The 18,059-nt window shown below is 45.7% G+C and overlaps 1 protein-coding gene across 3 annotated transcripts in view; it reads left to right on the top strand.

Annotated features, from left to right (window-relative positions):
* The first annotated feature begins 754 nt into the window (after positions 1-754).
* Positions 755-18,059, top strand: part of Klf7 (KLF transcription factor 7) — an 88,020-nt gene continuing 70,715 nt past the window's right edge. Inside the window, exons 1-2 of one of the 3 annotated variants that reach the window (XM_051153936.1) lie at positions 755-878; positions 1,907-2,146. In XM_051153936.1, coding sequence (XP_051009893.1) covers positions 2,045-2,146 — 102 coding nt within the window. In that variant the 5' untranslated portion in view covers positions 755-878; positions 1,907-2,044. Of the gene's footprint in view, positions 879-1,578; positions 2,147-18,059 lie in introns of those variants that run through there. The other 2 variants (XM_051153935.1, XM_051153937.1) reach the window with 2 other exon arrangements.

Genomic DNA, 18,059 nt, shown 5'->3' with positions numbered 1-18,059 from the left:
TAGGTGAATTGCCAACAGTATTTTGTCCCTTCTAACAAGTAAGGCAAAGGTTTGCATTCTGGTTCCTGTGACGGAGAGGTGTCAACTATACAATGAATTTTGTTGCTTTGACCACAAGAATTTCAAGCACTAAAGGGCGAATTAACAAGCTTTGCTCCAATCTTGGTGTTTGTTTAATTTCCTCTGGAGAATGGGGAACTTTTGTTTTACAGAACAAGTTCAATATTCTTATCAGCTGGACTGGAATAGTATGGCGTCGATGAAACTATGTTTCTTCCACTGAAGGTTCAAGGAAGTTTCTTTTCTCTAAGTACCGAATTCTGCAGTCATTCCGAAAGCCGTCCAGTTTTCGGTGTATTTTGGAGAAGCCTGTACCACGCTAGCCATTTAAGGTCAAACAAACAATTGGGCAACTCTGAACCACGTGCACTGCGCACGTTTCCATCTCCCGAGCTTGCAAAATCTCGACATCTTTTTTAAGACCCCTTGCTCCATCCCAGCTCTTGCACATTCCTCCAGGAAGCTACTGGATAAATCTCTTGAAAGGATATGCTAGTTAACTGCCAACTCCAGCCGGCACCCTAACTCTCTCACGTTCTCCATATTCTCTTTCACGCACACTCAAAGATGCTAGACATCAAATTCCCGGCCAGGTCTCCAGCTCGGTCTGAGGAACTAGAAGGCAGAAAGCGATCGGCGGCGCGCACTAGCGCGCGCGGACCGGGGCGGGGACAGCGTGCGGCGTCGGGGGCGGGCGCAAGCCGGCTCTCAGTGCAGCTCGCCTTTGTTCTCTGCCATTGTGAGACACTTCCTCCTCTGGCACTTCATCTCTGCACCCTGTGGGGAATTCGGACGGGGCTTTTGGGCTATAGTTTGGGGTACGTGACGCTGTCCTGAGCCTGACCTCTCCCTCGCTGCCCTCCTTCCCCATGCTTGGCAGGAAGGCCGAATGCAAAGAGCCACTTGCCCCCGACCGCAGCGCCGCCGCTCCCGCAGGAGGCATCCCAACCCAGCACTGGGGACCGCACCTCCCGATCGGTCAACCGCGGCCACTCGTTCCCACGGATCCGAACGGGGTCTGAGCGCCGGCAGCTCGGGCGAGCCCCGCAGCAAGGGTCGGAGGCCAGCGCGCAGCCCGATCCCGGCCGCCCCAGCATCCCGGGAACCCGTACAAGTGTCGCAGCGACCCTCCCTGGAGCTCCAGCTCCCCGGCCGCCCGGCGGCCGCCTCAGCCCCCTTATATAGCCCTCTAAAAATAGCTTGCCTCGCGCCGCCTTGTAAGGCAGCAGGGAGATCCTCAGCGCGCCAATAGGCGGGCGCCGTCGGGGCCAGGCCCCGCCCCAGGGTCCGCTCCGAGTGCCGCATTGGTCCTCAGTGACTTCATGAGCCCCCTGTTTACCTTACATGGTCACACGCGGCCTAATGGACGCCCTCCTCCGAGATCCCACGGCTGCGCGCTTAGCCTGGCGGAGGGAGGGAGTTTGGGGAGGGGGAAGAGCAGGAGGAGGAGACAAGGGGGAGGAGGGGGGAGGACTACAAACTAGCAAGGATGGGGTGGGGGGTGGGGAGGGAAGGAAAGGAGGGGGGGGGGAGAGAAGCGATCGCGAGAAAAAAAAATGCAACCTCCCAAAATAAAGAGCAAAGATTGCATTAGGAGCGAACAGCGCTGCAGATATAGATGGCAGCTTCGTGTCAGTGAGTTTGCGTCCCCCTTCCTGATCCACGAGCTGGAGTGATTAGAGCCCTGGAAGGGAATTGTCACTCCCGTGAAGTCCCCTTTTCCTGGCAGTCATCTGCACTGTACACGCTGGGTCCCTCTCCCATCCACCCTACTCACTCGCTCCTCTCTCACCTCCTCTCTCCCTCTCCTGCATTGATTTTTTTTCTCTCTCTCTCCTTTTTTTAGTTGACTGAAACAAAACAAAACAAAAGGGCCACTGGATGTCTGCCTTCTTGGGGGGTGAGCCAGACAGACTGACAAACAAACAGACCCAGCTGAGCTCGGGGGAGGGCTTCTCCTCCGGTTTTGCCCGGCGGCAGCAGCATGGACGTGTTGGCTAGTTATAGTATATTCCAGGAGCTACAACTTGTCCACGACACCGGCTACTTCTCAGCTTTGCCATCCCTGGAGGAGACCTGGCAGCAGGTGAATGATTTAAATTACTTGTGTAAATCGTGTGGCGGCGGCGGCGGCGGCGGCGGAGACGCCGGGGCTGCGTTGGTGTGGGATTTGAGTGAAATTTAAAAAAATTTTTTTTTTCTTTTTAAATTTATTTTTGGCTGTGTGTTGTTTAAAATGTTTTCTGAAACAATCATATGCGTTTACCTCTCCACCCACCCCTAACCCCTTAGTGTGCCGAGCGGAGCCGGTCCTAGCTGCCTGCGTTTCTGTCACCAACACACATCCTTGCGCACATGTTTTCGGCTCACTGTCCCCCCAGCAGAGACCTGCTGGCGAACTTCTGGGGTTTGGAGGAGCGGGGTGGAAAGGTGGTCGTGCAATGGTTGACAGGATACCACGTTCCTGCATTCAGGAGTTCTGACCTTTTTGGTTCTTAAATCGGGTTCCTCTATTTCAGCTGGTGCTGAGAACCGTCAGATGGTGGGGGCGGGGGGGGGTGCACGGAGTGTTTTCCCCAGTAATTTTAGCGGGTGTCAATAAAGAATAGGAACTTGATTTTTGGATTAGAAGGTGAGCTGTAAGGAAGAGAAGCCAGGTGACAAAAGACGCTTAAGGATACGTACAAGGGGGAGATGTGTCTGTTTTAGGCTGACAATGCATTGTATGGTTCCCCAGCTAATACCTCCAGAAAGAGCAGCCTATCCTGCGTCCTTGTTTTTTTCTTTTCTGTTTTGGGATGTCTCTGAGGTTAGCACTACCTTGGACAAAGGGTAGTGTGTGCTCCCGTGCTTCCGACTTTTTGTCTTAGAGGACTAGTTAAGAAACTCCTAGGATGCTAAAGGGTACCGGTGCCAAGTTGGCTTGGCACCTCAGGGAGGTTGAAGCCCGACTGGGGACAAGTTCACTGGGCTTTGTGAAGTGGAATAAAGAAACTGCTGGTCAGTGGAAAGTGCTGGGTCTGCTGCGGAAACAGTGGTTTTTCCAGCAGCGATTGGGAGCTGCTGAAGGGACATTCTGCAGGAAAGATGGTGGTAGGTGGGGGCGGGGCGGCTGGGGAGGGGAGACACCATGGGTGTTTTAAAAACTCTACAATGTGCACCGTGGAAAGTCTAGGAAGACAGTCCGGATTTGCACGTCGAGAGTGTGAACTTTTAAGAGTCCATGCCGGAGAAAACAGCTTGCCCTTGGGGTTGGCCGAGCGATTCTTGGTGTGTGGCTGCCCATGTAACTTCTCCGCTCAGTGACAGCATCTTGTTAAGGCTAATGAACGGCTGCGGTCCCTCTGCCAGGATCCAAAGCAGGATTTGCCAGCTTGAGGCTGCGATGTAACAGCTTCTGCTTTAGGAAGAGATGCTTAGCTCATGGTATATGGAGCCAGTGGTAAAGCGCTTACTCTTCAGACTGTGCCATTGTTACTAGTTCTTGCTTGGCTGGAAACTGCAGAGTTTTCCTCCAGGTATTGACCGCCTGTGTCTGTGTGTCTGTGCAGGGCTGGCCGATGCTGCCCTTTGCTAAACACACAAGCACAGTGCGCATCCTTTCCTCTCATCCTTAACAAGACTATGTCTCATAAGGAATCTCACTACATCCCTTTCCTTTTAATTTTGCATGTGAAGTAAGCCCCCACCCCCGAAAAAAAATGTGGCCAGAATGTCATTTTTTTAAACAGCCTTCCTCTCACACTGTCAGCCCATTGGTGTGGAATCAGTTGCCTATTAACTACAGTCTAGACTGGTTAGGGGAGGGAATCTGTTGATTTAGTCAGCCTGCCCCAGGCAGCCCTTGTTTGTGACTAACTGTTAAGCAGTGTTGGAGGGAAGAAAAGTTGGCTTCTATTTGTTACAACGTTCCCTCCTGATGAATCACACAACTTTGTTTTGGTTCAAGTTTTCACAGTAGTAAAGCCTGCTGTGGGGTGGGATGGGGGGTGTGGGGTAGCTCTTTAGAGGAAACCTGCTTTTCTAGATCTGCCTAGAGGATCCAGAAAGTGCAGCTCCAAGGAAACCTCCTTGGCTTGACAATTAGGGGATGCATTAGATCTTTTGTTTCCTCAGAAGCCAGCTCTGCTCTTCCTGTTCCCCCTCCTCCTCCCTCCTCCCCCTCCCTCCTCCCACTTCTAGAGACCTCTTGCTTAGGTTTTAATAACCAGGCAAAGGAATTCTCACTTCCAGTCCTCTTTCTTATTTCTTGCCTCAACTGCCTTCAACTGCCCTGTTCTCCTGTCCTAAAACCCTTCTCCAAATGGAAGCGTTACTTGTGGGCCAAGCGCTTCTAACCAAGGTTCCACTGCCAGGAGTTCTCTGCTCCGGATTTTGTTCATAGCTGCTCTGTGCAAAGGTAACCAGGACCCTGAGTTCATGCCGTTGGCAAAACCTTTAGCCTTTATCTCTTCCTTCCTCCCTTCCCCACACCCCCTTGCTTCTTAGCCTAAGGGGGAGTGGTGGTTTTATGCAACTGTTGGTTCAAAATTAACCAGATGGTGAAATTTTGGGACTCCTTTGCTCAAAACAGCTCAAGAAGGTTGCTGCAAAACCCTAGGCAGGAGGAAGTTTGCTGATGTGGTGGAGTAATCAGATTTTAGAGGTCAAATGAGGGATCATTGTTAGATGTTTTTCTTAAAGTGAACAGGATACCTGGCCTCGGGGACATGGGGGGAGGTGAGACGGGGACATGGGGGGAGGTGAGACGGGAACATGGGGGGGGTGCGGGGGGGTGATGATGCTGTTAATCTAGTTTGGTTTCTAGAGAATGGCTTTGGATCATAAATTCAAGAACATCTGTGCATTGGAAAATTGAGGTGGGGCTGTTTATCAACTTTACTTTCAGCTTAGGGTATGGGATAGTTTCCTGGGTCAATGATCCTGTGACAAAGACACTAATTATGACAGGCCGACCACCTATCACTTCGACATGAATTCTTAGGCAGTGATACTGAACAAGAGTTCCAACTTCCAGAATCACTGTTGGTGTAATTAAAAATCTAAGTGGACACCCCAAGCCAACAGCCCTCAGTCTCAGAACTCCAACTGTGCGCTTTAAAGCACCTGGGCCAAGTAATATCATCTCTGCCTGTCGTGCAACTATAAATTACACTGCCTTTATGTGCTTATGTGGTCTGCTATTTTACGGGACTCAGCTGACACAACCCTGAAGGCTACCAGCCTTAAGGTCTCTGAAAACTTGTCGGGAATATTTCAAAAGCTGTTTGAGCAAACAGTTAAGGGTAGGACAGAAGGGAGAGCAGGGTACCATTTGATGACAAAGGGAAGATGCAGTCATACATGTCACAAGAGAAGTTGGACTCTGAACTGGCTGCTGACTCAGAAGATAAAAAGCATTCATACAACACCTTCGTTTTCTTCCAGATTCTACAGAGACTTAGAATTAAAAAAAAAAAAAAAAAAAAAAAAGATTCTTTATTCCCAGCATGCTGTTTCACGAGGATAGTCTGAGTAAGGACACTGAGGATGATTTGCGCTGAACTTTGCTACCTGTCATTGAGAAACGTGGTGTGTTTACTTGAAAACTCTTACAGGATTATGATCATTGCTAGCGCTGATTCATAATTGGCAAGTGGGGTCAATTTCAGGCCTCCTTTTTGCTTGGAGAAAATTTTCCACTGCTACTGGAAACAAATAAATAAATCATAGAACACTCTTCCCTCCCTCGTCATCCCCCCCCTCATTGTTTTAAACTAATGGCATACTTGGCTTCCGTAAGGACTAAAGTGTCCCCGTAACTCTGCAATTTCATCTCGGTTTCAGGCATCCTGAAACAGTTTTTATGAGGCCGTTTGGTATGAGACATCTCTTGGGGGAAGCCTACAGAAATGGTTGCCTTCCAAGAACAGCCTCATGGTATCGGGAGCTGGGCTTTGGTCCGGGAGACACGGTGCTTCTTCCTCTGTGTAATCTTGCCCTGGCCTTGCCTTCCACCGGCCTGGGCAGCCAGGTGCTAGCTCAGATAGAAAGACAAAGCACACTGCAGGATCTGTCCAGCCGCAGGTTTGCCACTGTCCCAATTTGCAGAAAACCTTATCATGAATTAGAATTTCTTGGCAACAGCACCACCCTGAGAAATTTACAGACACAAAGGAGCCTTGGTAACCACGTTGAAAGGATAAAATAGCTGGCATTTTTTTTTTCGGTATGTGATTTGTGTGTTTGTCAGTTACTATAAAAATTTGTTGTTGTTGTTGTTGTTGTTGTTTTTTGAAACAGTGTTGTGGTAAGAAAAAGGAAAAAAAACAAAACAAAACAAAAAACAAAAACAAAAACAAAAAAATCCAAAAACCAGAACTGCAATGATTCTCCAGATCTTTTTTAAAATATAAAGATGCAGCCACTAAATAAATGTGGCTTTAAAAATGAGAGCACATGTGAGTGCCATCAATCACACACTTAGCCTTTCTGTAATAGATTCATTTTTGTGTTCTTTTAATAGACACTTCTTCATATGGGTTTAGGGACTCTCACACGTGGCCATCCGGTCTACCTGTTTGAAATTTGGAATTTTAAAATAAGCAAAAGAGCTCAATGCAGATATTGCTGCTACACCTGCCCTTGGCATGGGGAAAAAGGGAACTCACCATTCTTTGTTCTCCATGCGTCTCACTCCCTTACTCACCACCCTGAGAAGAGAGGGATGCTGGGGGAGGGGGGTCCTATCCATTTAAAAGGCAAAGTAGAAGATACAGCGTGACAGCTTTGGCCTGAGATGATTTATGGATGGGCATGTTGGAGACCTTAAGTGTTCAAACGTGGGCTCTTCTCTCCCAGCCCCCTTCTAAATAGAAATGCCTGTTGAGGCTAATTTGCTTCTCCACTTAAATGGGGATAGTTTCGAGGAGGTCAGAATGGAGCTTTTAATAGCCATTCTCTCAGGAGTCCTAGAAGTCTACCTTCACAGAAGCCCTCAGATTTTAGCTGCTTGAGTCTAGGCACTACATGCGTACTTCAGTCAGTCCCAGCTAGCTCATGTTGGTAGGACACCTGCTGTGGTATTTGACCAGCTAGTTGGTAGATGGCCCCATCTCTCTGCTTAGCATGGAGTGCTTAGTCCCCTTCATGGGACCCATTGCTGGATGAATGTATTCCGTGCCTCCATGATGCTGGCTCATTGGCTGTAGCTAGTAGCATCCATGTTGGAGTTGGGATTTGCTGAAAGTTTAGGACAGCTCCCCAACTTACCATGAGCAATGCCAGAATGGTGAGAGCAGAGATGGCCCACCAATCCCTTTGTTCTCCCAAATCAGCTAAGTGCTTTCTTAGTTAGTATGGATGGGCAGAAATGTGTTAGCCTCAGTTGCCAGCCAGTGCAACCGAGAAAGGAACCAGAAAACTGTACGGCTACCGTGAGACCCACTCAGGAATGCATATACCATGGACACGCTAGAAAACACTGCTCTTTTTCCTACGTCAGATGCCCATTGTATAACACACTCATGAGAAAATGTACCTAAGCAATCTCATTTAGGAGCCTCCACCCCCTCCCCCCCAAATAAAGTACTGCCACTTTAAAACGTGTGTTTACTTGAGTGGTCCTGGGGCTGTTCTCCAGTTGCCCCTGCTTCTCACCTTCACTTTGCAACATCATTTCTACTACCTCAGGCCAAAGGCACTGGCTTGTCATTTGCTGTGAGCCTAAGAACTTGGCCTGGTAGTCTGCAGTCTGTCTGTCCGTCCCACTTACCATTACAGGAACTCTGTCTGCCACATCGTATGTGTGCATGCCACAGCTGAGTCAGCAGCTGCCCTGGGGAAAATGAGTCCCAATGTCCACCTGCTTGAGATCCAAGTGACTTCCGGTTCCGGGGCATGGGGTGATGGGGGGTGGGGCGAGTGGGGGTGGAACCATTCCTGATTGAGCTGGCAATAGACCCTGTGAGGCTTGTGTGGGACTTTGCTTTTGATGAAACATTCTGTATGAAACTATGTTAAATCTATTCTGTGTTAACTGTTTCATTTCTTATGCCCTTATTTGTGTGGACATTGGTGCTCGAGTGACGCCAAGTTGGATAGGCAGTAGATCTTGCCGCACAGTAGCTTGGCTCTAGGAGACACGGTTAAAATTAAGTAATACAGAATAGGTAACCATGGTCAAAATGAACTCTTCAGTACTGTTTATGAACACTGCTCTGCCGGGCTGTTGTCTGCCTGTTGACTTGTTTATATAAATCAGGCTAGAGGTTTGCCTAGCTCTTTTGTGGGCACGCTTTCAGCACAGGGCACGTTGGGGGCTGGTGAGTAACTGTGACTTCACACGTCCATCATGTCCAGGAAATGGCGTCCATGCCTGTGTCATTCGGAAATGACTTGACGTAATTAAAATCATTAATTTAGAGCCACGTGCAATATCTATTTATGAATACAGACCCATTAACATTTCTCTGAGGGTCATCTTGAAAGCCTGGCCTCCAGCTTGAAACAGAGCTAAGAACCTAAAACCTTAAAATTTCCAGTCTTGAAAGCTGCTTTGGTTTGTTCAACTCTGAAATGCTGGAGTTAACTCACTTAGATTGTTGAAGCTGAAGGAGGCATCGCATTCCTCGGGTTCATGTTAGGGCTGATGACTCTGGGGCCCAGGACGCAGACGCTCAGAACAGGTTTCAAATCACTGCTTATTGCTCATTCTACCCTCTCAAAGAGACTTCTAGGTACTAGTACCCACCCCGCCGCCCCCAAATTGGCATTGCCTGGGCTCTAGATGGAATAATTGAACTTAATCTTTTTCTCACTCTCAATAATACACACTCTCTCTTCCCCTCACCCCTCTCTTATTGGAAGAGTAGGGCAAGAGCCCCCACAGTAATAATGCCACACTTATAAAAAGCTTTATCATTAAGCAGTAGCAAATGGGTGGGGAGGTCCATCGAGATGTACGTCCTCAGAGACTGGATAAAAGACAGACCTGACTTGATATAGCTTCGCCTCACCAGCCATCTTTCACTACTCTCTGTATACTTTGTACTAAAGAAAGTCTTGGGTTGAAGAATCCAATAGTGCTGTTTTAAATTATAATAGAAGTCTCTATGTCTTCTGATGGTCTTAGGCGAGCCCTGTGAAAGCGTCATTTGAGCCCCAAAGGGGTCACAAGTTGAGAACTGCTGGTCTAAATTCTATATCCGTTTAACTTTTAAATAGTTACTGTATTTCCCAGGAAACAACCCCGTTTCCCTCATCCTTAGTCAATAGCACCGCTACCATTTATGTATGTGTGTATGTATGTATGTATTTATTTATTTTTTGAGACAGGGTTTCTCTGTGTAGCCTTGGGGGCCCAGGACTTGCTTTGTAGACCAGGCTGGCCTCGAACTCACAGTGATCTGCCTGCCTCTGCCTCCTAAGTGTTGGGATAAAAGGTGTGTGCCACCACACCTGGATCCATTTTTTTAAAACAATTTGTGTCCAACTCTTTTATTTCCTTGTGATATTTTCTTCTTATACTATTTTGCACTTACTTTATATTGCTTAAAACAGAGTTGTTACCTTAGTTATGATTTGTAGGAGAGAGAAATATGTTTTTGTGTTGACCCCAAGTGTGGGATCTGGAACAGACTGGTGAGAGAACAGGATGTTTATCCCCTTAGAAGTCGAACCACTTTGTCTGGGAGCTTGGAGAAGAGATACATATATGAGCCCAAAACAAGAGGCTGGAGAGGGGACTTGGGATTGTTTTGGCTGTTCATCAACACTTAGAGAGACCTCCTGGAGAGAACTGCTCCAAGGAAGGCTTCAAGGCGTTGGGCTCCAGCTGAGGGTCAGCTGCTGTTCCAGGTTCCAGCAGCAACCTTGGTTGTATTGTGGTTTTGCTGAGGTCCTGCTGACTAGCGGGAGAATTGTTCCTAGGAACTGATGTCCTTAAGGTTTTATTATTGTGTTCTTTACTCTCCTTTTCCTATTGTTTGGGTTAGTCAGGTTGTAAGTGAGGTACGCTGTTAGTGAGTTCATAAGAAAAGGTAATTGTTAAGAAAATTGAGCCAGCAATGATTTTGATAATTACCACTTACTATTTATTCTCCTAAGTTTTGGTCCAGTGGAGATTCCGTAGTTAGTTGAATGCTTACTGTGGCTATGGTTTAAGCTTTAAGTTTTTAACGGTGGTTCTCAGTCACATAGACAAGTAAATTGGGGTCCTGTTGGGGGTACTCAGTGTGGCTTTCACCTTTGTCAGATTCCAGTATGCAGTCTTGGATTTGGGCTATTGATATACAGGGGGTTAGCTACCAGTCACAAGGACCTAAGCCTCACATCAGATTATATTATTCCTTGTATAATTTGAATTATAACATGGCCAGATATTTCTAACAAAGCAGAACAAAGATGATAAATATTCCTCACCCAGTTCATTTGTTAGAAGTAGCTGCCCAAGTGTTGTTCCACCTTTCTGATTTTGTTTTTCCAAACTAGGTGTGTCTAAGGCAGGTCTGTTTGGCTCAGGTTTCCCGTGACCCACCCTGAGTTTGCTTAACCTGGTCAAATTCTGTTTCTGGAAGCTTTTGTGGTATTGAGCATTAATATCTAGTTATATGATGACATTTCAGATAATTTATCCTTGGTAAGTCTGCAGTCATGGTTTTCCGCTTACCTCAGCCTGCTTCATGGTTTTAAAGGAATATGTGTGTGCATGTGTGCCTGTCAGATCATACAGGTAGGCGTTAGGTACCACATCTCCATTTTTCTTACTGACCACATTGTTTAGAATTAGACTCTGTTAAAAAAAAAAAAAATTCAAAGGAGACATCCTTCTAGTATAAGGGACAAAAATAAACTACAGAAAAAATTGCTGCTGAGGACATTCGGGCAAGAGGCAGCCTCCAAATCCATGGAAGGCTGGGCTCCTGTGGTAATGACTGTGGGCATGTGGTGATAGTCACAATGAAGCCTTAGAAATGTCTTTTTCTCAAACTGTGATGTTTGCAAAATTGTGTCTCCTGTAGCTTTGTCCTTTTATCTGTAAGCTGTCTTTGAAGGGGGATGGTTGGCAAGAGAGGGACCACCAGGAGAAGAGCACAGGGCTCAAAGTTGAAGGATGCTTTTTGGAAAGCTCAACCCAGCTGTGAAAATGGCAATTAGCCATGGAGCAATTGCCCTGCAAGGGAGTGCCTGCCTGCTCTTGATCCCACTCACATACACTTCCAGGGCAGAATTCAATGGAGTAGTCATAGTCTCAGTGCTATTTTTGGAGAGGCAGCAGATTTGTGCCATCTACAATAGAGTGGAAATAATAGGTTCTTCCTACTTGTGAATTTTGAGCCGTTGTGTTTCGTTCATGTGTCACTGGAGTCCCTGCTCATGGGACACAGCTCCTCCTATGGCACTGGAGGACCTCTGTGAGGAGACCATGTATACAGCAGCTCTCCTGTGAGCCATAGGAGATCCTGCTCACAAGTCTGAGTCACTGGATTCTGCATTCAAAAGTCGTTAGCCCTTTACTTTACATCTTCCCCTGGGACTCAGCATTCTTACTTCCTTTCACACTGACCAAGAGATGGTTTGCTCCATGATAGAGAGTTTCACATTTGTTTGTGAGCATCACAGCAAGCAGATACATTGAATTTAAGGCTTGGGCGGGGGAGGGCTTATGGCCTCTTGTCATCTATACATACTTACTATAACTATGATGCCAGGAACTATTACAGAATTTCCTACTCAGGTGAGAAAAACTTGAGATGAAGTTGATTAAGCAAGTTACCATGGCTACAACGTAAAGAAGTTGCAAAAGTAGTGGCAGATTACGCTGGTGTCTTCCTCCTTGCACCTGGCTACTGTTCTTATCATACAAAGCATCAAAATAACATCTGATATATATCAGATACTTATGTTTTTTCAAAGATTTGTTTATTTATTATTATGTATTCACTGCTCTGCCTGCATGTACCAGATGAAGCCATCAGATCACATTATAGATGGCTGTGAGCCACCATGTGCTTGTTGGGAATCGAACTCAGGACCTCTGGAAGAACAGACAGTGCTCTTAACCTCTGAGCCATTTCTCCAGTCCCAATTGCAGATACTTCTTAAAGATTATCTCCTTTGAGTATATTATATGTGCCATTTCAGTCTATCTTTTATACAACCACGTGAAACAATAGTCAGTCGGCTTGTGCTCACTTTACAGATGGAGTAATTGCAGTTTTAGACATCCAGTGCTTTCCTAAAATCACATGCCATGGAAGTGGCTTGGCAGAATCCAAACCCAGATATGCCTCGAGTACTTTCAATTTTTATGTGCATACTGACCCTTAGTTTGATAAGAGACATGGAGGTACAAGTCAGAGATAAGGCTTGGTACCTGTAGACCTATCAGGATTTGAACAGCCAGTAGATTTTGCTTTCTGAACCTTGGTTTTCTCTATCATGCGTGTTCCAGGTGCTCCATAAGGTGCTGCTGTTTTGTGGTACACAAATGACATAGAAGCAGATCTGAAACCTCAAGAAGATCACTGCCAAGTCTAATTCCTTACCTGGAAACGAGTTATTGATTCCTAAGTATTGCTTCTGTGACCCAGCACAGGACATGTAGGAGTCACTCAGCAAATGCTCCTAGTAGTTAGAACCAGGAAAAGGAATGCATTGACCCCAGAAATTGGACCTAAGGTGGCAGATGTCCTTGGAATCTTCTTGGCTTGTTCATAAAGATATCCAACCCTTTCTTGTGTACCTATCTTATTCATACTGACTGTCTGTATTCATATTCGTATTCATTCATTCATTCATTCATTCATTCATTCTCTCTATCTCTCTTCTCTTCCCTCCCCATCTCTGTCTGTCTGTCTCTGTCTGCCTATCTTTCTGTCCCTCACCTCCCTCTGTCTCTTTGTCTCTCTGTGTCTCTGTCTCTCCATCTCCATATCTCTCTCTGTCTGCTTCTCTCTCTGTCTCTCGCCTCCCTCTGTCTCTTTGTCTCCCTGTCTGTGTCTCCCTGTCTCTGTGTCTCCCTCTCTCCCTCCCTCCCTTCTTTCTTTTTCTGCCAGAATTAGGCACATATAACATAATACAGTGCTACTTACCACACCTCCCATTTCCAGCTTACCTGATGACTGAGCTTACAGCAGCTTATGAGAACAAATCAGGTTTTATGAGATCTATAAATATCTCGGATAGGAATTTTATTTCATTTTCCTCCTTCAAATAAGACATAATGGAAGCACTCGCATACACGAGGAATATTCTTTCTGTGATAAAGTGGGGGTGTTTGTGAATAGGCCTCTGAGATGCAGTCATTGGATATGGTTGTTCATGTTGGGAGTTTTCTCTTGTGGAGGGGCCATAGCTGTACATACACTGCTATAAAAGCCAAAGACTTTATTTTGGAATTTAAGGTTTGGGCCAGCACCCACAGAGAGGTTTATTTTTCAGATGCCAGCCTGGTGTGTAGACTGCATTCCTTCCTTTAGTAGATCTTGCATCTTGTGTTCTTAGAGATAAACAGGGCTATGAGAGTCGCACTGCAGTACCTCTCAACCTTCCTAACGCTGTGTCCCTTTAATACAGTTCAATGTCACTTCGTGCTGACCACAACCATAAAATTATTTTTGTTGCTACTTCATAACTGTAATGCTGTTACTGTTATGGATTGTAATATAAATTGTAATGTAACTATCTGATATGCAGGATATCTAATATGGGACCCCCAATGGGGACCGTGACCTACAGATTGAGAACCACTGTTTTGAAGCCATCCTAGTTGCTTCCCTTCCAGTTGGCTTTGGGGAGAGTACCCTCATTGCTCCCTCCGCTTCATAGGCTATCCTGGGAAGGTGTTAATCCATTGCATCCTAATTAGGATGCTATTTTCCCCTGGATTTAGACATTCATTTTCTTATTATATTACACAGTACCTAGAAATGGAAAAACCCATTCTTCTTTATGTCTTTCCTTTCTTCCTGGAAGAAACTATGAGCCTCATACATGAAATCGTGTGTTTTATAGCAAACAGCAAAGTAGCTGCTGTGGGAGCCTCACTTCTGTGTGTACAATGGAGATCACAGGTCTCCTTAGCCTTATTTTATCCAGGGCTGTCTTTACAAATGTAGCTGTGGCATTAACAGAGTTTTTGTTTTGTTTTTTGGTATTTTGGGGGTTTTGTCTTGTTTTTTATTTAATGTCAGACCTGACCACTGAAGTCCTTTTTCTTTTCTTTTTAGCACGAGTTTTCCCTCATCTCATCCCGAATTCTCAGTAACTCACTTAACTAGAGGATAATTCAATTTGTTCTTGAAACAGTGAATCATTTGAACCAAGTATGCATAAGCCAGAAGAGGACTTTCCCTCTAATGTTATTTCATTTTCCTGCTTAATTTTGCATCTGTGTGCAGCGCAGTTCTAACATTGGGCGCGGCCATGTCCAGCTTTTCTTCTGTGTTTCTCCTCCAAAGGTGTCGTCTACTCTTCAGTGTGCTGAGGTGGTCTGTGGAGACAGAGCTAGGAGCTCTGAGACTGGCAGACACACAGACAGGAAAGTCACTGGCTTGACGCTGTGTCTTATTTGGCGAGCATGCACAGTCCCATTTTCTTTGTACCTTAGATGGTTTTGGACAGGATGGCATGCTCGTCAAGGAACTTGTCTCTGATGTCCCCATCCCCTCTCATTGTGATCACAGGCCCAGGCAGCATGTATTTGGGTTTGAACCCTCAGACTTTCCACACTCCCAGGCACCTTCACCTTGCCATAGCTACTATCTAGGGACAGCCTTGACTTCCCCATCACTCTTTCAAGCTGCATGGCTTTGTGCACTCACTCAGGATCCATTTTAATTTTCTTTGTAATCTCTCCATCTTGCTGAATGAATGTCTTTGTTTGGGAGTGATTCTATCTTATAAAGCAATTTCCAAATTGCATCTCACTTTTTCCTGGTCATCCAGTTTCTGTTGTAGATCATGGAAATCTGGGATGGAAAAGACCATCTGTCCTGCCCCTCCCCCGCCTCTGCTGAACAGTTGCTCTTGAGCCTTCATTCTGTATTGGGATCGGCAACATTTTCCAACTTGGAAAGAAACTGACTGAGTTTCCTGAACGTGCAGTCTCCTGATTTTAAGTGGGAGTAAAATGGGGGGGGGGACACCCAACAACCCAAACCCAAAAACAAAAACTCCAAAATGCCTTTAGTACTAATATATAATGAAAATTAAAATTAAATGAAATTTATTAAATGAAACAAAAACAAAACAAAACCACTCAAAGCCCCCTTTCCCCTTTCAGACATTGACTTGCTCATTAAAGAAAGAAAAATGCTTTTGTCATGGTTTCCTTTGCCTCTTTCAGAGACTAAACCAACAAATGGTGGGAAAACACTGTGTGTGTGTGTGTGTGTGTGTGTGTGTGTGTGTGTGTGTGTGTAAGACTAGCCAGTTCAGGGTTTTCTTATAAAACCTGATGTTAAAAACATGTACAGAATTTGCCTTTAGCTGCTTTTTTTTTTTTTTAATGGGGAAGTTGACTTTGTGGGATTTCTTTCACTTAAAGAAGTGATGCTCTTTGTGTAAAAAGTCCCAGTATCATAATAAAGTACTTTCCAAGACTCAAGTGCTTTCTTTGCTCTCTTGGACCATTGGCATTCAGAAATTGCTAGCACGGCACTTGGCCTTCATTTTCTAGTGCTTTCAGGATGCTATTCTACATTAGGGGTGCTTAACGGAATTATCCTTTTATATTGGCTTCCTTGTGTTACTAAGGAGATCACTTTTGTTGCCCAGATGGGGCTCTTTTTTTTTTTTTTTTTTTTCAGGGTCATTTTACCCTCGTTAAGGCTATTCCTTTGACTTACTTAATATGAAGTATTTCCCCTTCTTTTCTTCAGTCTCTATATTTTTTTCTTTTCTAAAATGCCTGATTGCTAAGTGGTGACTCAAGGTCAGTCTCAGTCTCACTCTCTCTCCCCCCCTCTCTCTCCTTCTCTGTGTGTGTTTGAATAAGTGTTCAAATCCAAGTGCAATTTAATATTACTGTGTGAATGAACTACTATTATAATGTTTTTAAAAATATTTCTAGAAAGGAAGGAGAAAAAGAAAAGGGGGATAAGGATAGACAGGATGCAGGCATGAAAGGCGCCTGCAAACCGGAAGCAGAATGCAGGCTATTTGTTCTACCCAAGATGTGTGCCTGTTGACTCCTTCCTCCAGCCTTTGGGCCAGGAGGCCCAGATTTATAAAGATTAAAACTCCAAGAGAGCTATACATTTCACTGGCGCTCTGTCTCCTCCCCCTCAATTTGCAAATAACCTGGCTGAGCTGTTAGGGGTCATTAAGTCCAAGCCAGGATTGGTCTCTCAAGAATTCTGAGCCGCTTTTGCAATAATGTAAACGCACTTACATGTTAGCCCAGTGCACGCTGCTGCAGGTTCAGCATGGCTCAGTAAAGCCAGTGCTTAGGGGAGGGTAGGCTGCAGGTTCAGCATGGCTCAGTAAAGCCAGTGCTTAGGGGAGGGTAGGCTGCACTCCAAGGGGTTTTGCAAGCAGAGGTGCTAAATAACACAGAATCACCTTGGGAGACAGTTATAGTCCCCTTTCAGTTTTCTTTCCATCCTTCTAATACAGAAAAAGAAGTTAGCTTGGAGTAGCTCCTGCCCTCAGCCTCTCCATCCTTCCCTCCCATGGTCCCTCTGTCCTTTCTTTTGATTATATTGCCAATACTGTTACAATTTTAAATGAAGAGAACAGCTCTTCTTCAAACGGATCCTAAGCATCTAGTTGACAAACATTTGGTTTAAAGTTGATAATGTTTGTTTTAGAGTTACGGTTTTTCATTTAATGGTTGCCCCACATGAGTAGGCATACTTAATAATAAGAAAGTTTAAAGCACGTGCAGCTTTAGTAAGGAGTGATGCCACAGATCTGTTTGCTGACTTGATAGAAGTTTGTGATGGCAGATGAGTCTGAAGTAATAGCATGGAAAATTTGGGGAATTTGACCTTGTTGTAAGGATAAGCCACGGACAAACCATCAAACTCTATAGTTTCCCGTCTGCGATATGGGCCCTGTAATAACAGGACTGCAGTGCTCACCTAACACGTGGATGTAGGTACTTTGTATACCGTCACCTGTCGTCCTATTCTACTGTCCTCTGGGCTGTGGTAGGCGAGTGCGTGTGCTATGTCTGGTCGAAATGGTGTGCAGAGATGAAGAAAGGCTAGGTTCGGGGGTGGAAGTGAGAGCTCAGTTTCTGAAGGTGGATCTGTATGGCTAAGTGACTCATTAACAATGTGCACTGTCACATGCTCTTCTGTGATAAGATGGGGACTCACCTGGGTAGGAAGTCCTGGACTTACTGGAACCTCAGAGGCAGGTTTCCCTGAAAGTCTTGTTAAGTTTCTACTATCCTAGAAGCAAGGAGGCACAGAGCAGCAACTGGCTGTATGGGATTCAGCCCCTTGTCTCAGCCAGAGAAGACCCTGGTGGGAGTAACTCTACCTGAAGGTAGAACCTGTGAGCTCTCTGATAGGAGGACCATACTGACCTCAGAAGGAGAGCGACTGCAGGTAGGAAAGAGTGTAATGTCTACATCTACTGGCAGGCCACGCCCCATGAATCCCTCCCTGATGACACTCATGTTTGGCTGCTGCTAAGGACAGATGCTACGCTGACAAGGCTTGGAGTCAAGTGTCACATACTAAGGACATGTTCAATATGTGTCCCCCAGAGTACTGGGGAGTGAGGTCACTTTGAGGGTCTCTGTGAGAGACTTTCTTATGTCTTCTTGTCACCAGAGACGTAGCAAGAATGCTCCATCTACAGTGGACAGTGCAACAGGAGGGGTTGTCCATGACTTCTCAGACAGTGCATGGGTTTTTCTAGAAGGTTGGGCATGGCGCAGATGTGAGGTATCATTGGGAGCCCCTTTTTAATGTGAGTGTGGTACCCTAAAGAACCTAACTAATGACAGCACTCATGAAGAGAGTGATATCTCTGAGCAGGTGTGTGTGTGTGTGTGTGTGTAA

The sequence above is a fragment of the Acomys russatus genome, chromosome 12 (genome assembly GCF_903995435.1).
Source record: "Acomys russatus chromosome 12, mAcoRus1.1, whole genome shotgun sequence".
In the NCBI taxonomy this organism is placed as follows: Eukaryota; Metazoa; Chordata; class Mammalia; order Rodentia; family Muridae; genus Acomys; species Acomys russatus.
This window is presented reverse-complemented; position numbering and strand designations above follow the sequence as displayed.